Here is a 24489-nt window from a genome sequence, read left to right as displayed (position 1 = left end):
GGTGATTTGTTACGTAGCAACTATTATAATAATCTGTGGATTTTTCGAACCAAATTGGAGCGTGTGTTAATGTTTTAACTTGTAGAAACCTAAGACCCAAGTGTAATATCGACTTTTTGGGGTAACGCGAGGAGTGAAGTTGTTTTGTTTTATTTTGTCTATTTTGTGTTTCTTCGGGTTTAAATAAGTAATAACAATGGTTTATTAACTGTTTAGTACATGTGAAAGTACACAAATAAGGGAAAATTAGACAAAGCCGCTGATATAACTTCTCGGGATCCTCCTAAAAGTTTACTGAAAAAGTCTCATTATATGACCACCATTTTACTGAGATTATATTTCATCCCATTTCATCACATCTCATTTTATTTAATTTCATGTTTAAGTTTCCTTCGTTTTTTATTATTCATAAACTGTAAAAATAAAACGGCGAATTATAAAAATCCATGGAGTTAATAAGTACCTACAACAGTAACTCTGTGTAAAAATCATAATACCTACTAACTAAAAATCTTATTACTTGACGCTGGCTAATGCACAAACCGTGCCAGAGCCAAAAACTGAAGAAAAAAAGTGTAATATCTATGATAGAAACGAAGCTCAAAAATTAGCCTTAAAATTTGAGTAGATGTAAAGTGCTTGAAGTTATTTGTAAGAGAAAATATCGTAAAATGTTGCTAACAGTTGGAATTTTAATAACATTTTTAGTACTCGTCTTATCATTAGTTTTATATTTAACAATAGAAAAAAAAGTTATTTACAAGGACTTGTTGAATAAACATGTTCTAATTACCGGTGGATCTAGTGGAATTGGAAAATCCGCTGCTATTGAAGCTGCAAGGCGTGGAGCTCATGTCTCTATCATCGGTCGAGACGAAAATAAACTTAAGTCAGCTGTGGAAGAAATAACTTCACAGTGTTTAGATAAGTCTGTTCAATCCATTAAATATGCAGTTCTGGATGTTACATCTGACTATTTAGTTATAGAAAAAGCGATAAATTCGTTAGAGGACAATGTAGGACCAATATTTATGTTGGTAAACTGCGCCGGCATGTGTATATGTGGTAAATTTGAACAAATGAAGGTAGAGGATATAAAACAGATGATTGACTTGAATTATTTTGGCAGTGCTTATATGACAAAATGTGTGTTGCCGGGCATGAAGAAAAAAAAAGAAGGATTGATCGTATTTGTATGTTCAGAAGCAGCTTTAATCGGTAAATCATTTACAGTTTTACTCATTTAGGTACCACAGTCTTTCTCAGTGTGATTAACATTATTTTCCTACCTGTTTCTTTATAATAGAGATATACAATCGGATATTTAGAATACTTATCAAATTGATCATCCCAAAGTAAATGGTACTTAAATAATTAAAGTATATAATATAATATATTAATGTACTATAATTATATTTTTTACATAAATATACTTTTTCTTTACCTAGGATAATGTACTCAGATGCTTTCACCAAGCATAAGTTAAGAGTCACATTGATGGGCTTGTTGAAAAATTGTACTTAAATATTTTAGTGAATTTAAGATGTAATTATGCACTTTAAATAAAATTAGGCAATATCATCAAGAACACATATTATGATGTTGGGTTAATATTTAATTTTCCTATTTATTCCAAACTGAAATACAAGAAATAAAAAATAAAAAATGATGTGAAAAAAGAGTAAACTCAGATATTAGTTACTAGTTAGATGCTAGTTTTCCAGTGGGCTCACAACCATCTACTAATTATGTGCCGCTTTTATTTTTCAATGTAATGTCATAAGTTTGAGAAAACCTCCATAAAAGTTAATGTCTGTTGATACACCATTCATTTGGCATTAATGATGGAACACATTTATTAGTAAACTACTTTATTAGAAAATGTAAACAAACAGAAAATAATGAAGCGAATAATTTATTACTTTTTCACTATGCGAAAAGATGTAGGTAATTTCATAAAACAAAAGGTTATATTCATAACAGAAATTGAATAAAAATTGCAGGCATTTATGGATACACAGCATATAGTGCTGGAAAATGGGCTGTGCGAGGTTTAGCTGAGGCCCTGAGTATGGAGTTAATTGGAACTGGTGTCCGAGTAATGATATCATATCCTCCTGATACAGACACCCCGGGTTTTAAGAATGAAGATCTTACAAAGCCTTTAGAAACCAAACTTATATCAGGATCTGCTGGTCTACTTTCTCCAGATGTAGTTGGAAAGCAAATGATAGATGATGCATTGGTAAGTTAACTATTTCATTGATTTATATTTTAGTTTTATTGATATAATTTTTGTTCTATACCTTTTAAATAAACAACTTCTATTTTTTAATGAGAAGCATTAAGGACTAAAGTAAGAATTTTATAAGGGTTTTTTTGGGTATATGCTTACAGTTCGTACCTATGGCTGTAACTCTGTGTAGATAGTATAGTACCCACACCAGTAATCACATAAAAAAGACGGTGAGTTTCCAGTTATGGAAAAGTTATTTAGCAAGGAATCACATAAATTATTTTAATCAAAACACAATAGGAAAATCATCCTTCACAGGTTTTCAACTCTGGGACTGCATATATAATTCCAAAACATTAAAATTTTCTAAAAATTAAACAATATCAAATTTTGAAAACCAATCAACTGGTTTGACATTCTTCAAACGTGTTATAAATGAATGTTTGTTTTAATTTAGTTCTTTTTCCACTAATCTCCCTCCCTGCATATCTACACTTACGTGAGTCACTGATAATTGAATCATTATAAGTGTATATAACTTGTGGAATGTTTGTAGATAGAATATAAAACAAAAAAAGCAGGTTTTATGTTTTGTTAAATATCCGATCTCAAAATTTCATCATTGGAAAAATAATTAGTATAATGTTTTCAATAAAATTAAACATGAACTCAGAAGCAAATGAGACATTTCATTTAAAGCTTTATTGACAAAACTTCATGAAAGTACCAATATGTTTAATTTGTTTTCAATCATTTGGATCATTTGGTACAAATGTATTAAGTAAAGTATAAGTTAAAGTAAACAATAATTTTATTTTTTTTTCAGAATGGGAAAATGTATTCCGTGTATACTACATCTGGATCAATGTTAACAACACTGTTTGGTGGTTCAATTGATAGTGTATGTCAAATTTTACTACAAGTGTTTTCAATGGGAGTTTTACGTGCAGTTATGGTAGGGGTTCTATTGTCATTTCATAAAATTGTGCGAGACAATTTAAAGTTGCAAAACAATAGCAAAAACAAATAAATATTTATCGGTGTAATTCTAAGATAAATTTATATTGAATGTGAAAATATGTATGAATAATTAATTCCAGAAGAAAAAAATACATGTAGGAAGGAGGAAAGGAAGTAAGGAAAAGTACACACATACATACATAAGGATTGCTAATATTATACAGGGTGTTCCACATAGGGTATATATATCAAGCAATAAAAAGCTGCCAATATGACGAAGTTTTTCTTTTTTATATTTTTACATTTTTGATACTACAGCTATATTTGGCTTGAGCCCTTTTTGGGACACCATGTAATTTTTGTTATATTAATCATAGTTACTCAAAATGCTGTTACTACTTTGTACTAAAAACAAAAATCGGACAGTATTTAAAAATACTCTACATACAAAAAAACAAAAGGAGTACATTTAGGACCAACCAATTAGAATAACTTAAACATATATATATACCATATACAGCTATTACGAAATTTTGCATATACATATATGAAAGCCCAGAAAAGTATTTGGTAGACAGTATTACCTATTTGTACTAAGTATTATTTCCAGGGGCTAGTATTTTCTTATACAATTGCGAGTGTAACCGCAGGTGAAAACTAGTTGTATAATATTTTTTGTAGGAGAAAAAAAGATTGAAACAAAAAGATGAAGAAAAACAATTTAAAAATAGCTTTTAAACACTTTTAGCCCAATTATTAGTCTGATTTGAAGATCTTCAAAGTAAAATAAACACACGTTCGTTAACTTATTCAACACAAATCGTATCCAAGTATCTAGTAATCCAGTGTGCTTAGTGCGAGTTTTTTAACGTTCTCGAAAGCGTAAAAGTTTACTTAAATTTGTATGCAGTTGGAACAGCGCCCCTAGCGGCAAACGTAGGAGAACGTTAAAAAACTTTTTACTGGTGGTAGGACTTCTTGTGAGTCCGCACGGGTAGGTACCACCACCCTGCCTATTTCTGCCGTGAAGCAGTAATGCGTTTCGGTTTGAAGAGTGGGGCGGCCGTTGTAACTATACTGAGATCTTAGAACTTATATCTCAAGGTGTGTGGCGCATTTACGTTGTAGATGTCTATGGGTTCCAGTAACTACTTAACACCAGGTGGGCTGTGAGCTCGTCCACATATCTAGGCAATAAAAAATAAAATAAAAAAACTTACCAAGCACACCTGAGTTTATTTTTAAAGTTATCGTACATAATGTAATATTGATTAAATTGAACATATTTTCACGAAATAAAACAAAAAAAAAGTTGTAAACGAAGTTACAGGTTTTTTTATTTTTTATAAGCTACGCATCAATCATACAAGGTTTTTGTTTGTACTGTAGACTGAAACCACGACCTACATACCCTGCATCCGTCCTAAACCAAATCACTATGGGGCCGGCGTTTGTATCTGTAAATATTATAATAACGTTAGTAAGTACTAAGGTTATGAAAGTTTTTTACGTGCAGTGCCTAAATGCTTTCTTAAGAGGGATCGGGATTTAAAATTAATGTACCTTTCAACTAACTCATTTTATAAATAAAAAGAAAGCAACACAAACGGGCATGTCTATAACGTCTTCATTATTTTATTTTTCACTAAGAACGATCGACTTCAATTAGGTATTATTTTTGCATAGATATTACCGACTGCGTCTTCATTAGTCTTTTGAAGAAGCAGACAGCGACATACTTTCCAGCGCTTATTCTACAAATATTACATTAGCTTAGTGACCAGAAATGTAACCAGTCTGAAATGTAAAATCTATTACAATGCTAACATACAACTAACAGGTTCTTGATGTTGAGTATTTATGATGATGATAATACCGATATAAAGTTATTTGCGTATTATTATTTTACAATTTTCAGCGTTACGGCTCATCTAAAACGTGGGAACCTCTTGTAAATTTGAAATTTGCATTGACGATGTCCACGGGCGGAGGTGACTATTTCGTGTGGCGTACACAAGTTCGTTTGTTTTCGTTGGTACCTATAAAAAAAAACTGTCAAATCTCAAGATATTGTTTTTTTTTCTGTGTGCAAAGAAACGTAAATATCGATAAAAAAAAATTAAATTAAGGATACGCTACATTTATAATTACGACAAATAACATAGTCACTGACCACGCAGCAGTAATCGTAATGTCGTAAATTGTAAAAAGAAAATGTAGCCAAGATTAAACCGTAACTATAAAGTTTAAGTGGTTTAGTAACACATCGATTATTATTCAAATTTAATTATTGGTAAACCTGTCACTGGAGCGTTTAGGGAAAAGTCTTGAAGCACAGAACCATCGTTGAGACGATCGCCGCAAAGTCTTGTAGCGGCAATTAGTAGCCAATCGCTAGGGCAGTCGAATATCTCCACTCCTGCTCGATAAGGCGGTATCACCGGTAGACCATCTGAAAATTAAGTGTTATTTATATATCTATTTTTTTTATTGCTTAGATGGGTGGACGATCTCACAGCCCACCTGGTGTTAAGTGGTTACTGGAGCCTATGGACATCTACAACGTAAATGCGCCACCCACCTTGAGATATAAGTTCTAAGATCTTAGTATAGTTACAACGGCTGCCCTACCCTTCAAACCGAAACGCATTACTGCTTCACTGCAGAAATAGGCAGGGCGGTGGTACCTACCCGCGCGGACTCACAAGAGGTCCTACCACCAGTAAAAATATATACCATATAAAATAAAACCATATTTGGCGACTTTACAATTGATAATGATTGCATATGACGGCACTTGCCTGTATCGTAATTGACAATTTGCATATCCCCGAAGTTAGTGTACGTGATGCCGCAGGCTTTCGCAGCTCGCTTTATACAAATTGCATAGTTTAGGTTGTTCTGTAAATTAAATCTTGGTTATTAGTCACGTGTAATCAAAATTAGATCGCTAGAGATAAAAACGTTAAATGGTACTCACGAAATAGCCCGGCCTTGTTGATATTGCTATACCGGATTTATCTTGATAGTTGAATGATTCAAATGAACCTTCCGCTTCTTCGAAGTACTGCAGGCAACCTGTTGGAGCGGCGAGATCGTCACCGGCTCTCAGCTGTGTCACCTTCGGAAAATACTAAAGAAAGTATTGTTCTCGATCCTCTAAGCCATGGCACATACTAGGTATAATGTTCAAATATTGAGAGAATTACTAACGAGGAAACAGGACGTAGCTTAAACGCTGCCCTGCCACACGAACCTTATCTTACCTATTATTTCTTCCCGAAGTTATTGACTTCCACGGTGAAGGAATAACATCGTGTAATAAAAGTCAAACCCGCAAAATTATAATTTGCGTAATCACTGGTGGTAGGACCTCTTGTGAGTCCGCACGGGTAGGTACTACCGCCCTGCCTATTTCTGCCGTGAAGCAGTAATGCGTTTCGGTTTGAAGGGTTGGGGTAGCCGTTGTAACTATACTTGAGACCTTAGAACTTATATCTCAAGGTGGGTGGCGCATTTACGTTGTAGATGTCTATGGGCTCCAGTAACCACTTAACACCAGGTGGGATGTGAGCTCGTCCACACATTTAAGCAATAAAAAAAAAATCAATTTTGACGGTTTTATGTTTGATCCAACAATTAGATTTCTTTTCTACAATATATTTTAATTGTAATCCCCCAGGCTCGTAGTATTTACCATCACCGTAACTGATCACTGACAAAATGCGACCACTCAACTTTACAGTTCTTCATTGTATATTATAATGGTTGATTCATTTTTCAAACTGGAATGCATGATGGCTTTCTCGCAAAAGGAAACAGGGTGGTAGTGCCTATCGCCTATGTTTTACTGGCCCTACGCTTATTCAATAAATAACCTCACGCGGGATTACCATACGCCTTATTAGTAGTAATAGCTCAAACCTACAAATTAAGTGGAAATATTTATCTATCGGTAACGGCTGGCAGCTTGTCTGCCTAACTGCCTACATATTCCTGTGGCAAAACTTGTTCTAGAAATATAATTTATGAAGCGTGCTTTTTATTTATTTGTTTTCTAAATAACTGTAGGTACCCTCTTACTTTTATAGAAAAGAGTCTTCGTTCTTGTGAGACCGTTTGCATGGAAAGGAAAATAGGACCGTCCACTTCACCGACTTCGACGTACACTAAACAATGCAAAACCCAATTACTATTACAAAAATAAACAAATTGAAATTTGTAATTTTGCGGTGATTGTTATTTTTTTCATCGCGTTAATGGGTAAACCGCCTCACGGTCCACGTGGTCAGCCTCACAATGCGAATGTCGCTTCCGAACTTGTGATCTAAAGTCGAAGTCTTAATTGTATTTTTTAAACATTACTCTGGGAATTGTCATGAACCCAGAAATTTCCCAGAACCCAGACGATTTCATGATTTTGTTAAAAGCTTTATTTATGCTTTCATATTCTTTTTGATTATCATTATGACATATTGAATTTTTTGGACTCGTTATGTAGGTTTGTTCTTAATTTATAATTGAACAATCCACTAAATGCTCATGGGTACCATTTTCGTAATTAATTGATGGCATAGTCATCTGCATATTAAAGGAATAAAAGTCTTAAGTAAATACATATTTCATATTCAAATGTTGGTGATTAACATACCATGCTTGCCCGTGTTGATACCGCAAATGATCGGTATAAAATCATTTGCATTCTGACCAGAAACTACAAACTGATCTTCTAGACATACTCCTCCTGAAGGAGGTAGCAACTGAAGCAAAAAATAATAACAATCGGATTATAAATCACACCGTCTTCTGAACTCTAACCAGGATTCCCTGTACTATGGGAACAGAAGAATGATTTTCACATTTATATACGTATAAATATATACAGACGTACATATTAAACATTCAGACAAAGACAAAGCAAACTTATTCCTTATGCGAAAGATGCCCTTATGTGGGAATCGAACCCACGGCCCTCGGCAGCAAACAGGACGCTAACTAATGTGCTGTGATTTAGTCAAAATGTAAGTAATTGAAATGAATCTTACAGAACAAATTAGTTAGTTAAAGAAACATACTCACTTCAAAACTATGGAAATCTAGACGAATTTGTTTAATATCTTCTGAAAATTTATGCAAGGTGAAAGTGCACGATAGTCTTTCATAACTTGGAGATGGAAACTCTGAGTTAGTAAACCATCCTGTCACGGCAGCAGAATTCTCATCGCACATGAATTGAGCTGTAATGCAAATAGGAATAATAACCGCCGTAGTTCTGTTACCAAGTAAGTAGTCGCAGATTGAGATCGGGCGTATCACAATGTTTTCAGTTTTTCTAAGGTTACCAAGACATCAACGTAGTAGGTACTCTTACAAGTTAGGTTTCAACCAGCGCAAGCTAATAGATTTTTTAGTTGAAAAAATAGTTGAACGACCTGACGAACCGCCTGGGGTTAAGTGGTTAGCAGAGCCCATAGATAGCACTAGGTGAGTGTTGTCAACCACCATGAGATATGAGATTGAAGTCCTAATTGTATAACGGCCATTACATTCCATCAAGTCGGAACGCATGACGGCTTACCTGCAGAACTAAGTAGGTTTTTTGTACCTACCCATCCGGATTCACAATACGCCCTAATACCAGTAATTTTCCGGGCTTGTTTGTATTTTATTACATGATACGATTTCTTCATTGTGATGATGTGTTGAGTACTAACCCCTATACTATACTAATTAACTTTTAAACTGCACCGCGGTTTGATTCGCGTTAAATAAAAAAATTAACTTCATCTGTGAGTTTAAGTATTGCATTTCAAAAGTTACGAAGCTCTATCATCTTAAGTTCTTTTTTTATTCGTAAAAATTTACTTAAGGTACTTACTTATACACTTCTTACTGAAAAAATGAGACCTAAGCACTTACTAATTATAGTTTAGGCACTCACACACACAACAGATTCCGTATCCGTCTGCACAAGTTCCCAAAGCAGTACCTCCAATAGTTTGACATTCATGTTGAGGCACACACGTTCCAGTTAAACCATTGCTGGAGTTACATGGCGCATGCATAAATTTTACTATTTGAAACACACCAAGAAACCGTTTATTTTGATTTCGTGAGATCTTGCCAGATTGTGTTCTCTTCAAGTCGTTTGTATAATTAAAATACTTCAAATAATCCATTCCCGGAATAGCCCCGATGCTATTAGATCTTTTTCTAAATTCAAATACATTTTCATTAAAATTAATGTCATTTTGGTTACTGGTTAATAACATTTGCGGTACGATACTGCCAATGTTATCACTGTGATTTGGTTTGTGTTGTATTTTTTGATATCTTTTTGTTGAAGCTGTAGACCAATGTTTTCCATCGGCAATGATAAATGCTAACACAAGTACGACTAATTCTTTATTTATTAAATACATCTCTATCTTTTCTATGTCTGATGTTCTACAATAATGCACTGAGAATGCAACCATGGTCTTGAAAATTAGTGTCATTGTGAGGTAAAGCATGACGCTGTAATTAAATGTCTAGAAAACGTTCTGGTTTCTTGATTCGTCCTATTTAACTTGTTCCAGCTCTCACTTCTCTTTTAAACTAGCGTTTACAGCTAATACTTTTAGCGTTTTTTATTATCGACCATCGACTTCTTAATGTGGACGTCGTCAGTTACTTTAAGATATGATGTCGAATTTTCAATTATGCACTTTTCAAGCCATAACAGCTTCACAATAGAAATAAATAGGATTATGACCTGTAGGTACTCGTGTTTGATTACAATATACGCTACCATCCGTAAGTATACCAAAAGTTTTTATTTTACAACCGTGGTTAACCGTGGAAGTATACTGAGTATACTGTAACTATACTGAGACCTTAGAACTTATATCTCAAGGTGTGTGGCGCATTTACGTTGTAGATGTCTATGGGCTCCAGTAACCACTTAACATCAGGTGGGCTGTGAGCTCGTCGACCCATCTAAACTTAAAAAAAAAAGAAAGTTATTCATGAACACATGTTAAGGATTTAATCCCAAAAATTGGTACTTGCCTAAAGGAGTATCGCTTAATACGCTTAATATCATAAGTCGATTGGGCCAGACGGAATCCACACAATGTTTTTAAAATGGTACCCCCCTTGAGCTGTCACTTGCGCTAACGCGTTTGTATCGCCTCTCTTATTGCACTAACAAAGGTTCCGTCTTCATGGAAGACCGCCCACGTCCACCCTATCCCCAAGAAGGGTGACCGGTCGGACCCATCGAGCTATAGGCCTATCGCGATAGCTTCCTTGCTTTCCAAGGTGATGGAGCGAATAATAAATACACAACTCCTGAAGTATCTTGAGGATCGCCAGCTGATCAGTGACCGACAGTATGGTTTCCGTCACGGTCGCTCAGCTAGCGATCTTCTTGTATACCTTACTCACATGTGAGCTGATCTGTTGAAGACACAAGTTTGCGCGTTCACTGCGAAGAAGGACTCCTTTGTCATGGCGCCGCAATTCCAAGGAGTATCCCTGCAACCTTACGGGAGTATCAGGATACTTGTGGCCGAAATTTGGAACGATATCCAACTTCGAAGTCATTATGAAGGCAAAGCCAAGTTGGCGTCCAAAATGCTGGGAGTCCTCAACAGAGCAAAGCGGTACTTCACGTCTGGACAAAGACTTTTCTTTATAAAGCACAAGTCCGGCCTCGCGTGAAGTACTGCTCCTATCTCTGGGCCGGGGCTCCCAAATACCAGCTTCTTCCATTTGACTCCATGCAGAAGAGGGCCGTTTGGATCGTCGATAATTCCATTCTCACGGATCGTTTGGAACCTCTGGGTCTGCGGAGGGACTTAGTTCCCTTTGTATTTTGTACCGCATGTTCCATGTAGAGTGCTCTGAGGAATTGTTTGAGATGATACCATCATCACGTTTTTACCATCGCACCGCCCGCCAGCGGAGTAGAGTTCAGCCATACTACCTGGAGCCACTGCATTCATCCACAGTGCGTTTCCAGAGATCTTTTTTGCCACGTACCATCCGGCTTTGGAATGAGCCACGGTGTTTCCCGAGCGCTATGACTTAACCTTCTTCAAACGAGGCTTGTAGAGAGTAATTAATGGTAGGCGGTAGCTTGGCTCTGCTCCTGGCATTGCTGAAGTCCATGGGCGACCGTAACCATTCACCATCAGGTGGGCTGTATGCTCGTCTGCCTACAAGAGCAATAAAAAAGAAATAAAAAAAACCAGCAAACAGGACTTTCTATTGAGTATCAGACATAAGCATAAAGAAAACAGTAATATTTGTAAATATAATTAAGAATTACTTTTACGGATCATTCTCGCGTTTTCGTTGTCATTAGGTAGGTATATTATTTACAATATTATTTCTGGCGTTTCGAATGCTAATTAACAGTTTTCGTGGTCACGTCGCGGACGACCACAATTAAGTAGGTCGTCAACAGTTTTGTAATCACAATAGATGCGAGATTTTTTTTTAAAAATAGTTTTAATTCTCTACTAATCGCGAAAACCAAAGAAAATGCTACACGTTTGTATGGTAGTAAATCAGTAACTTTAACCATTTAATTTCATTAAAGTCAACACCAGATAATTATGTGTCCATAAATGATTTACTGCTAAAATGCAGGGTGTGGTGCATGCATTACTTTGTTTTACAATTGGTTCTAGTGATAATCTGTTGTGTGTATAGTACCTACTAGAATTACTAGATTGACAGGTTTAGGTCACATGCTTCAATGTAGAATTCGATTAAAGACAAGGCTGCCGCGCCCTGTCTTACAGTGCTACACGTGCGAGATTAAAAAGCAATTATACGCGTAATCTTTTCTGGAAAAAACTTAAATTAACCACTCAACTTAAACGTAACAAACAAACTCACTGTCAGCTATATTTGCTCTGGGTTGTGGGAAATTTGAACCTACTAAAAAATTTCATAACAAGCGTTGGCTCAATCATCGAAATTCCACTGTAAGCACTGCTGACACTTTATGGTGTAGCTCCATATTATGTACGGCATTTTCTATTGTATTCTTGACATTTTGAAAAAAAAACTGACTATGTTTAAGCTGTATTTTTATATTTGTCGAAATAAACCCGGAAAATCGACCGAAAAACAAATGAGGGCATAAAACATAATTGTTTTCTTTGCCTATTCATGTTTTACATTTATATCAAATTTTGCTCAACTTAATAAATTAATATTGTGATAAGTATTAATAAGGTAACTACATTGTTTATTACGTGCGCAATCTCATGCTAGCGTCTCTTGTAGTTGTGTAGTGTAGTATGTAGGTGTTTGGCTTAAGAACAAGAGAACATATAAATCGCATCGACTCGTTGGGTTAATTGTTGACCCTGGCAACTGTACGGCATCCGGATTCGATTAACGGTCAGAGTCGATATCCTGAAATGTATTTGGTAGTCGTTTACCGTGTGGTCTTTTGCTTTTTTCTGTTTTCGGTACGCACAAGAGTAATTCCTAGTGAGCTGTGGTTGATTGTAGAACGTTTAAATACTTATTTATTTCATTATCTTTTATCTTTCCCCCATTTGGAAAATTAGGAAGAATTGAATATTATCAATCCGGCGAAGACTACAAAAAAAAATCTGGTATTTACCTGAATAAGCCTTAATGATGTTTAAATTGCAATTGGTTCAGCCAGTTTGCATGTTGTGTAGGTAGGTATACCTATGTGATGCGTATATGTCAATGAACGCGCTAGTTTTGAGTGTTGCATTTACAAAGATATTAGCTATAAAATACTTGTGTAGTACTTGCGCGGTTTTACAAATTCGCAAACAAACACGCTAGGTCGAGTTCGGAGTCGTCGTGGTCGAAAAGATAAGATGACTGGTGTATATACTGATGCGACTATGCTGGTGGTTAAATCCCACAGGCAGGAACGAAATTTCGTAATTAAATATGATGTGTATGGGCTCCAGTAACCGCCACTTCGATAAAGCGGCACGACACGAGAACCCTCTCATCGTGGCCGCCGGTAACTACATTCCCGATCCTGCAGACAGAATGGAAAGCAGTCGACGTCGCCCAAAACACGTCATTTCGGATCCTCCCGATCCACTAACGGTGCTTTTAGGTACCTCAAGCACCGGTCATCGTAAATTAATCCACAGACACAGCCACTGAGTTTCTCGCCGGGTCTTCTCAGTGGGTCGCGTTTCCGATCCGGTGGTAGATTCTGCGAAGCACGGCTCTTGCTAGGGTTCGTGTTAGCAACGTCGTCAGGTTTGAGCCCTCGTGAGCTCACCTGCTAGTTAAGGTTACGCTGAAATAGCCTCTGAAGGCTGTAAGCTTAGGGAGGAAAAAAAAGCTCCAGAAAGCACGACCAGGAGGACTGTCGGTTTCTTGAAACGTCTATAAAATAAATTAATACAATTTTTGATTAACCTGCGATTCGAAAATTTCTAATTAAACATAATAAAATAATATAAAATAAATGAATGCGTCTGTCTGTATGCTTCGAATGTAAATAATTTTTCGTTTACGTTTAAAACAATACATTGTAGCTTAATTTATGCCACTGCAATCATATCGAAAAAGTTTTTGAATGGAGTATGCATTATTTTATATGTAGGTATGTATATGAAAGCTTTTTACCAACATTCACTTTAAAGGAAATATTAGTCAACCGCTTTACCAACTTTACATGGAGATTCTTAATTCAAGGCATATCTTTTATCTAGCGGTAGTTATGGTGCCAGATCTGCTGATAACAATATTAATAAGATAATTACATATGTATGTACACTTTCCGTCGTCATAAACAACAGTCTACTTACAATTAAATATAATTGAAAAGGTTTTATAATGAAAGAAACTAAGTGCTGTCCTTGTACGCAAAACCACAACTGGATCTAGGTGCCTGTCAGGTTTCCAAAGCCTAAGCATTGGACAATGAACCTTGTCCGGTATGACTACTCGCAAATCATGTTACAATCGCTTTATCACATGTGGCCCTTTACAAACATATGTTGACTAACTAAGTACGGTATAAAAGCCCACCAAACCGATGTAGTAGTACATTTCTCATCTGAACATTCGAGAGCTTCAACGCGAAATGATTCTAAAAGTAAGTATTAGGATAATAATTGAAAAATAATGCTCAATGTTAATTTCATATACTTGCGTTCTATCTACTACAACAATGAATTACATTTGCCTATTTCATTTACGACCTATGCAATAAATACATTAAAGCGTGAATGATGGATGGAAAGAATTAAAAAACAAGTTATTCAAGGATTTCATTTTGAAATGATAGGAATAATATTATGTTTCCATTTCTAGATTGTACTTTTGTGTGGTGCCGTGGCGGCTGTACACGGTGGAGGTTTGATCGCTCCGGCGTACAGCGCACCATACAGTTATGGCGCTTGGAACCCGTACAGCTCATATCCGGCTCAACCCGCCTTGGCCTCTCAACACTCGAACACATATAGGTCACCATTCAACCTCGGACAGGTAAAGAGAAATCCTAAAGAAAGATTTATAGGGCCCGACACTCTCTACTACCCTCCACCGCAGATTTTCAGTTTTATTTTCGTTTTAAAACGCGATAAAGTAGTCAAAATGTTATCGTGATCATTTACCAGGTAGAATGCTTAATATAAATCTCACAAAACTTTTGTTAATCCAACAGATTTCAACATACAGTAAATCAGTGGATACACCTTTCTCGAGTGTGCGTAAGGCTGACATTCGTGTGAGTAATCCCGGTGTAGCAGTGGCTCCTGCTTACAGTAGCTTTGCGGCACCTTATGTGTCCCACGTTGGAGTTGCGGCACCTGTTGCTAAAGTAAGTACTAAGTATATTTAATCGCTTTAGTGTAGGCAGACGTAGCATACGGTGTCTGAATGACTACTGTTGTTTGTGATCATGAAAATCCCAGGGATATATTGAAGTCATCCTCTACAGCTAAAAATAACCTTTTCAAACCTCGTTTAAAGAAGAATATCACAGCGGCACTGACTGTCACTTATTACTACTGACTGCTTTGTGGTAGAACGAGCGGGTTGGTGGAATAGGATACCTGACGAGTAGGAATTGGGAAAATTTGATTTTTAATTTCACAGTGTGTGTGTGTGTGTATGTTATTCCTGCATCGTGAAAGTTTATGAACATATATACATATTCGCATCGTTCGATACGAGTACACTGGATGTCTTATCCTTTTGGGGTTAACATCAAATGATAGATCTTCTACGCAGCCGGTGATATCGCTTTGTAGACCGACAGTTCGAATTTTATTATTTGGAGCTTGTTTAAATGCAAACTTATCTTAAAACTGTCGTTAATGAGATTCAGACATCGATCAAATATCTTGTGTTCTGTGTGTCTTGTTTGCTGGAACTTCAGAGACAATACTGTAAGAGCCCGGTATATTTCATGGATAGTAGGTACTAGATGGTAGATATTGGGCACCTTGACATATAGATATATTAACGTTAATTATTTTTTTAGGTGGCTACGACAGGGGGTCTCCTAGGGGTAGCATATTCAGCAGCTCCAACTGTCTCCCATATGACATATACCAACGGGCTTGGCTTTGCATACGGCTGGTAAAACCGAAAATACGCTTAAAATAAGAAATTTATCATATTATTTATAAAGCATTGAAAGATTCCTCGTTATTTGTTACCTGTTAGTTATTAACTTTATTTATTTACCTACATAATTACTTGAATAAAAGTGTGTTATTAAAAGTTGACTAGTTTTTTTCGGTTTAACGTGAACATTAAATCCGGAAAGGATTTAAATAAAAGCTTCCTGTTGGAAAGCGTATTTTTGTGGTAGGTCCTTTGGGCTGGTACCTGCAGATAAGCTATCGACAATACTTATTAGGTATACTACGTTGCACATAATTTTAAAATTCAAAATCCCTTACCACTGGTGGCTTCCTTCGTAAGCATCGATGCCTAGAGCTATTTGTTTGAAATAAAAATTTTGAAGCTTTTAAAAATATATTTGTGATAGAAATTATAATTTTCATTTGAAGCATAGACCTTGGTACCTATTTACGCTACTCTTTGACTCTCGACAAAGAACGACATTTATAGCAAATTTGCCAGTAATAGAAAACATAATATGTTTTGTCCAATAACTAAAAGTCGGCACATGATTGCACAAAACGAAGCCGCAACATTAAATGACTATTATTTTTATGTCTCTGAGTTCATGCCAACTTAGTCCATGGCACCTATCCGTTGAGTTTCTCGCTGGATCTTAGTGGATTTTGATTCCCTGGTACATCCACATAAGTGGCTACAAATTACAAAAAAAGGTCACAGGCGGGCGCATCACGATGCTCAGCAATGAAAGATCGACTGAAGGAGGAGGAGGAGGACATCAACTCATAAAGCAGCTGCCAACACAAAGCCCTCTGGTAGTTGTCAAGAAACCCTACACACTTGGCTGACCCTTTGAGTTCGTTTCATCTTAGTGAAGCTGAAAAGAACTTCGGGCCACTAATCCCACAATGCAAGCAAGGCCAGAAATTGTATTATTGTGGTTAAACGTAAATAGATCTATAATTTAAAGAGCAGTGATGATGGCAAAATCTAACGCCACCTATCATGGTTCCTAATTTGAAGCCATTGCACCTATTTTGAAAATGTCATTCCTCTATTTTGTGGATAGTAGCCGAAATATTTATCTGCATGGGACGACCAAAAATATTTATTCAAAAGGGGAATGAACAGGAAGTCACTTGATGAAAGCAACTTGGGTTTTTGTGTAGCAACGTTTTTATAAAATAGCAGTTATGTATCCTCTGTTTTAAAATAAAAAAATCTTAATAAGCTTCATTAGACTTTCTTTTTCACTGAAGATTACTTTATCATCAACTTCCAAAACCAAAACCAATGTCCATTTTTTTTATTGCCCTTGTAGGCAGACGAGCATACGGCCCACCTGCTCGTGAATGGTTACCGTCGCCCATGGACTTCAGCAATGCCAGGGGCAGAGAAAAGCCGCTGCCTACCGATACAGCTCTTTGGTTAATTTTACTGTAATTCGTCACATGATGAATTCTTATGACAAATTTTAATTTTGCGAGTTAAGCCTTAAACTATTGTAAATTGTTATTTCACTAATTAGCTAATGATTCTGTTATTTATGAACACTTTGTAATATCATGCATTTTGCGGATTCAGTATTTTTTTAAAGTCGTTTAGGCTTTATGTTTAATAGAGGGCGCATTTCAAATTTAGAAAAAAAACATACTGAAACTTGCGTGTTCAGCGACAATACCTATACTTGTAGGTAAATGTAAAAATTATGTGTACTTAATGTTACCTATTACCTATGATGTAAATGTAAAAAAAAAACTAACTATTGATTGTAGTTTGACATAGTCGATGTACCATGACATGGGGTAAATTGGGATCCTGGGGTAAATTGGGACAAACCTGCGGAAGATTCTCAAAGTACTTGTAGCACGGAATCTACCTAATTTTCTTTAAGGTAATATTTATCAATGTATAGAAGAAAAACCAAGTTAATTATGGAAGTACTAAACATGAGTTAAGTTGGTCCCAAAAATTCGTCAAATTAAATTTAAAATAGTGGTTGAAAAGTGCGTTTTAAAACAGCTTAAAGAACTTTTAAAAAAAGTGATATTATCGTTGTTTTTTCAATAAGATCACAGTTTATATAAGTTTTTAATACACCTGGAAATACCACAACAACCGGTAAGTTGCAATATTCTTATTTTAAATACAATATTTCGACAAAATAAAAAATGTATATTTTTTCCTTTCTTTTTGGGGAAAATTGGGACGTATGTAGGGTAATTTGGAACGAGACTGGAAAAATTAGGGACGAGAAAACACAAAATTGGAACGCCAAAAGACAAAATAGGGATGGCTTGTTAGGGTTGTCACTGATATCTTATAATAGATTTTTTAGCCTATACTATCACTTAATTGCGTGATGTAAAGAAGGTTAATGTGTTTATCAGTTAGTTTATGTAAGTATTATAGGTAAAAGAAAAGTATATATATAATTACTTTTTTTTCGCGACATTTGCCTTGTAATATCTGCCCGGTCGTATGTTCTTTATAGCAATAAAAAAAATTAAAAGTTAAAAGAACTCAAACGAATCAAAACTTTTGTTATTTCAGAATCTATTCACGCATCGAATCATGATTTTGTTAACATTCACAATGAACACACACAAATAAAAACAGGCCTCAGATTTTAAATGTACCATTAATTAAAAATCCGAGATATCCAATTATGAGTGAGTGAATTAATTGAGTTTAGTTATTTCGCTTAGAAGGAATTTCTTTTATTTTTGTTATTATTGGCAGTAATCAGATAAAGCTGTTTTTTTATCTTATTCACCTGATATCTTACTCTTGCTCAAAGATTATTTTGAAAATGTTGATTAAATAAAATTGTATTATTGCATTTCCAGTCCTTTTGTTTTCTATTTTTTATTCTATTTTATGATTTTGTTTCAGAGTTGTGATTTTTAAGGAAATTAAATAATAATTTTATAAAATATAACATGCACATACTTTTTTTGATCATTGTATTGTTGATTATCATTCACGTCACATCGCTTCGGAATAGAAACTAGCTTAATTTACACTATGTTGTGTATTGTGCTTAAATTATGGATTGTGTTCATCATTTCGGTCCATATAAATAATTATATGGCACCTACCTATATATCGCAGTACTGCGAGTTGACAACCCTTACAAATATCCCAATTTAACCCTTAACCGTGTCAATTTACCCCGGACGCTGGGTAAATTGGGACGGCCATTATTTTACCGATTATTTCTTTAAAATGAATAATTAAAATAATGTAACGGTTTTTATCACCTAGGTACGTTCAAGACTCAACTAATTTCTTTGGTTGAGCAGTGACTATTTAATTGGAACTATTTTAAAATTCAATCTGAAGGTCGATTTTGTCCCTATTTACCCCATTGTACGGTAAATTGTAAAAAGTGTGGACACGTACGTAGGTATCTAAATGTAAACATAAGTCAAATGAATTCAATTTTTAAATACCTAGTCAATAAACAGGGCATTAGTTAAAATTACGTCAATAAATACTAAAGATACGCTTTCGTATTCATAATGTTTCTGGCCTAGATAACTGGTACACATGTTTACTCACGTAAAGCTGTGTTTGTCACGTTTGATAAGAGTACTACTTAAGTGAAAATTGAAGACCGTGAAGACAAGCTTCATTTGTTTAATTTTACGAATTCACTCAGCATGTCTGATTGCGGGGACAGTGATGTTTTATGGATACCATACAAAGAAAGGCCGGAGTGGAGTGATGTTACGCCTGTTCCAGAGGATGACGGTCCCAACCCAGTGGTAGTTATAGCTCATTCGGAAAAATGTATGTGTAATGCCTGTTTTTTTTCATTATTATTTCGTAGCAAACAAGTTCAAAGTATAAAAATGCATAAATGCATTTGAAGGTTATTGAGTCAGTAATAGTTGGCATGACATATGGTATTGAAAATTAATGCAATACACAAAGGCAAATACCTATTAAGTGAAAGGTTAAATAATTTATATATATTTATTATACATGAACGTGATAGATATATGTATATATGGCAAATATGAATGTATAGTTCCATCAGTTCCCTCAATTTTACCAATAGAGATCACTGTGCGACTAGTTAGAGAGTGCACTTGATAGATAGCACTTGGTACCGTCTCCTTATGTTAATATGAACATGCTTTCCAATTTTACCAGTATTACTTGGCTTTCCAGCTTAATCAAAATTCAATTCTTTGTTTGTTGTTACTAAAACAGATTGAAGTTTTATGTATACAGATAAGTGTACATTACCAAGAGTATACAGAGTAGATCAATTAATTTAAAGTTCATTTATGTATTAATACTTTTCAATTTTAGTTGAGGATGTATATGATTACTTCCGAGCAGTTTTACAAAGTAATGAAAAGTCAGAACGAGTACTTCATCTTACAAAGGATGCTTTGGAATTAAATCCGGCTAACTACACTGTTTGGCAATACAGGTATTTATTTATCTTCATACATTAACCAATATAGTGTGATTTGCTTGTGGTACAGCAAATTATTTTATTGCTATTATGATACTGAATTACATGGTTAAAGTCCAATTGTTGAGAAGCATGACAGTTGAGTGACATGTGCATGTGGTTTTCATACACTTAATAATACTTCTAAGAAAAGGTGACACCAAAAACATTAAGGTTGCAACAAAGGTTAAGTTATGAGAGAATTTTCATTGTTCTTATGAATAACTAAAAACGAATCAAAGCAGCAATTCTAAGAATATATACATACTTACATATTATTACTATAAAATAGATTGCTGAAAATTATTGTATTACAATATTTGGAATGCAATATGGAATGAACTCCCCTCCATGGTGTTTTCGGAGCGCTATGATATGTCGTTTTTCAAACGAGGCTTGTGGAGAGTAATGGTAGGCAGCAGCTTGGCTCTCCCCCTGGCATTGCCAACGCCCGTGAGCGACGGTGACCGCTTTCCACCAGGTGGGCTGTATGCTCGTCTGCCTACGAAGGCAATGAAAAAAAGAAAAAATATTTCTATTATCATTTTTCAAAGAATTAAAAATTTTGAAATTATAAGTTTTGTTTAAATATTTAATGGTTTTGTTACAATGCTGTTTCTCTTATTACTTCTATTTTGTTTACATTATTAAACTGTATTAATAAATAAATTCTGCAAAGTTTAATCTTTATTCAGAGTGAAAAATTTTATTCAGAGCCATTCAAAGGTTAATTAAATTAACTAAGTGCGGTGGCAAAATTTTACTTACAACATAAATTAATAACACATGATATTTTGTTTTACAGGAGAGATTTGCTGAAACATTTGAACACTGACTTGAGGACAGAATTAGATTATGTTGAAGCGGTTATAAAGAATTCACCAAAGAATTATCAGGTATAATTATTATTAATTTCAATAACTAGTGAAAGATCACACATTTTTGCATAATAAATAAAACAATCACTATAGAAAACTGTTTCTTATTGAACAAGATGTGTGCATGTGCTCAGCATACCTGGTATTAAAGCTGCACCAAAAACTGAAAGGTGAATAAAATGCTAAGAAGCTTAGCTACCTGTGGAAACTCTTATTGCATATTGTCTAAAAAAGTATATTTCGCTGCTACGTAAGCACAGAAGAATAGATGTCATTGCTTAATGAGAAATTCTGATACGATGATTGATTTGGCTACCTTATTTAAAAATTAATATTAATGATTGTAGGCTTTCATTGTTGGAAGTAAAGGTTTAAATGATTACTAAATCATATTAATACAATGGAGTGTTTGCAAGTCAGATATTACGAATATCACTACAGAGACCATTTACTTATTCCATCTGTTAGTTTTTGTACGCATATTATAGGTACAGTATCACACATATAATATGTGTACAAGTTTGTTGCAAAAACTAATTGTAGTATATCTTAACATGTATAAATGATTAGCATACAACTTTTCATGGTGGCAATAACATTTCAGGTATGGCACCACCGTAGGGTTTTGGTAGAATGGCTGCAAGATCCCACAATGGAACTTGAATTGACAGGCGATGCACTTCTACAAGATCCAAAGAACTATCATGCTTGGCAACATAGGCAATGGGCTATCAAAACATTTGGGTGAGTTGGTAAAATTCTTAACAAACTATATATTTTTCATTATATACATGGCTATGGTACGGTTAGTTCACTCCAATCCAATTCATCTCTTGTTAAATGGTTCCTGGTACCCATAGACATCACTACATGAATGGCACAAGGTGCATACCTTGACACTTGTGGTCTGTTTGTAGAATATAGGCTATATATTAGGTCATACCTGTCTTCAGTGGTATATATATTTTGGGGTGAACCTCCATGTGGATGGAATGAGCTCCCCTCTTTGGTGTTTCACGAGTGCTATGAAATGTCCTTCTTCAAACGAAGCCATCAGAGAGTACTTAACGGTAGGCAGCGGCTTGGCTCTGTTCCTGGCATTACTGACTGACATCCATAAGCGACAATAACCACTCACCATCAAGTGGACCATGTGCTGCCTACAAGACCAATAAAAAAAGTGAAAGAAGTGTTATTACTGATCAGTATTCTCTATCCATATCTATCTAGTTATTATTTACCTAGTTATTTTTTATGTAATAGTACTATGGATAAGTGGTATGGCATATTGCTTGTATGTGTGGGAAGCTCTTTGCCCGTGGGGCTATGCAGGCTCAAAACACTAATTCGATAAAGGCTTTAAAGCACAATACAAACAACGATCAGGAAATTGTTACCATATAAACAGTTCACTGTTTGTTTAAAAATAAAATATTTGCTAAAAGCTTAATTACTAGCTTTAGGTAACATAAATTTTTGTTCCATATGTCATGATAAAAAGAGATTGTCGATATTAAATGTTTTTATTGACTGCGGGATACAAAGTTCTTATATTCAATGAGCATAGTGTTATCTCATTGTTCAGGTCTGCAAGACACAATATTTTAATAATTAACGTTGTGACCCGCTTCGTGTTTCAATGATTCATCATCTATACATATAAATAAAATTGGAGTGTCTGTTTGTAAAATTGAAATAACCACTTTTTACTACATGCATATGAATATATATATAAGGTACATACACCAAAATAACATTTTTTACAATTTTTGTCTGTCTGTCTGTCTCTGTCTGTTTGTTCCCGCTAATCTCTGGAACGGCTGGACCGATTTTGACGAGACTTTCACTGATAGGTAGCTGATGATGTAAAGAGTAACTTAGGCTACTTTTTTTTAGACTAGCTTTGCCCCGCGGCGACAACATCGCGTGACTCAGCTATCAATAATAAAATTTCATGTTTCCGAAGCGAATCGACGGCGGGTTGCTAGTATATATGTGTAAATTTAATTCCAGGCTTTACGAAAAGGAATTAGATTTCGTCGACAATCTGATCACGGACGACGTTCGTAATAATTCAGCGTGGAATCAGCGATACTTTGTAGTGAACAATAATTTAGGCTGGTCGGATTTGATTTGTCAGCAAGAAGTGTGCTACACTTTGGAAAAAATTAATTTCGTTAAAAATAACGAGAGCGCGTGGAATTACTTGAGAGGGCTGCTTATACATGATAAGCGTGGTCTTAGTGGAAACGCTGTTATCACATCGTTTTGCGAAGAATTATACAAGAATAAGTGTCGGTCGCCTTTCCTTTTAGCCTTCATCATAGATGTATGCGAGGATGCTATTAAAAAGAAAGATACAAACTGCTTCCACAATGCAGACAGGGCTGTGGAGTTATGTCAGGCGTTGGCCACTAGATACGACAAAATTAGAAGCAAATATTGGAATTATTTATGTGAAAGATACAAGAAATACCAAAGTGAACAGCTTAGTAATGACAATAAAACAAACGATCTAATAATTGATGAATAATTCGTTATTTTATTATATTTGTAATCATAAATAAATACGGAGAAACGTCATAACGAAAATAATAATACCATTAGTTTCACTTTTAAAAATTGGAATGTTTTTTTTTCTCTTTGACTTATTGTATGTATTTGTTAATTCAAATAAAAATTGCTTCAGTGTATTTTGAATTTTATTCCTCTGGTTTAGATACGTTTGCTACGTTGGTTTCATCTATGATATCAGAAACTTTATGTTTTCCCCTGTGTATATAAACATTTGATCGTACTACTTTGGCAATTATTTCACATGTACAGTTTCGGGTGTTATTTAACACGTCTAGCAAACTTTGGCAGTCTTTTACGGACACTTCATGTGAGCTCTCGTCAATTTGCTCAAATTTTTTCGTACCAAAATCGCAGGAATCTTCAGTAACATTAATAGAAAAGGTTTTTAACACATCTGGACAATCTTTACAGGTGCAACTGCTGCAATCGCATAGAGGCTGTAAAATGTGAATACATTTGTTATTTATAAGTATATAAAGTACTTGACGTGTTAGTTAAATTAAAAAAAATACAAAACGATCCTCAAAAAGGGGTTGAAATGATAAATGAATTAAAATTTAAAATTTTAATACCATAAATTTCATTGTGGATGTTTGCAATTTACAAATAAAATCTCGACTTTTACAGTTTGGGACTTTGCTGTTTTGCATTTAATGAGAACACTCATAGCAAAGAATTCTAAACATTACTGTATAGGTCATTTCACCGGTCCACGTGTCGCCTGCAACTCATATTTGAGTCGACTATTATCAAAGCCGGCAATCTGA

At 35.0% G+C, this 24489-nt stretch overlaps 5 protein-coding genes across 5 annotated transcripts in view; 3 read left to right on the top strand and 2 right to left on the bottom strand.

Moving 5' to 3' along the window:
* The window catches only part of LOC114245625 (uncharacterized), a 219774-nt gene that overhangs the window by 132455 nt on the left and 62830 nt on the right, over positions 1–24489 (bottom strand). The gene's annotated exons all lie outside the window — the stretch shown is intronic.
* Kdsr (3-ketodihydrosphingosine reductase) lies at positions 568–4519 on the top strand. Its single transcript, XM_028177852.2, has 3 exons — positions 568–1218; positions 2004–2245; positions 3063–4519. The coding sequence occupies exons 1-3, from the start codon at positions 672–674 to the stop codon at positions 3264–3266; spliced, it is 993 nt and encodes a 330-aa protein (XP_028033653.2). The 5' UTR covers positions 568–671; the 3' UTR covers positions 3267–4519.
* Positions 3244–9633, bottom strand: LOC114245608 (uncharacterized). Its single transcript, XM_028177841.2, has 8 exons — positions 9138–9633; positions 8276–8433; positions 7848–7956; positions 7280–7365; positions 6177–6317; positions 5998–6097; positions 5496–5648; positions 3244–4653 (listed from the first exon to the last, which is right to left on the bottom strand). The coding sequence occupies exons 1-8, from the start codon at positions 9616–9618 to the stop codon at positions 4547–4549; spliced, it is 1335 nt and encodes a 444-aa protein (XP_028033642.2). The 5' UTR covers positions 9619–9633; the 3' UTR covers positions 3244–4546.
* Positions 14140–15936, top strand: CPF (cuticular protein 44-aa motif). Its single transcript, XM_028177839.2, has 4 exons — positions 14140–14297; positions 14516–14689; positions 14868–15023; positions 15690–15936. The coding sequence occupies exons 1-4, from the start codon at positions 14286–14288 to the stop codon at positions 15789–15791; spliced, it is 444 nt and encodes a 147-aa protein (XP_028033640.1). The 5' UTR covers positions 14140–14285; the 3' UTR covers positions 15792–15936.
* Positions 17759–23838, top strand: Fnta (farnesyl transferase alpha). The gene is made up of 5 exons (XM_028177853.2): positions 17759–19591; positions 20120–20243; positions 21073–21163; positions 21750–21889; positions 23159–23838. Exons 1-5 carry the CDS (start codon positions 19462–19464, stop codon positions 23676–23678), a joined length of 1005 nt encoding a protein of 334 aa, XP_028033654.1. The 5' UTR covers positions 17759–19461; the 3' UTR covers positions 23679–23838.

The sequence above is a fragment of the Bombyx mandarina genome, chromosome 23, assembly GCF_030267445.1.
Source record: "Bombyx mandarina strain Sakado chromosome 23, ASM3026744v2".
NCBI classification, from domain to species: domain Eukaryota; kingdom Metazoa; phylum Arthropoda; class Insecta; order Lepidoptera; family Bombycidae; genus Bombyx; species Bombyx mandarina.
Note: the sequence above shows the minus strand (reverse complement) of the source record. Positions and strands in the feature narration are given on the sequence as shown.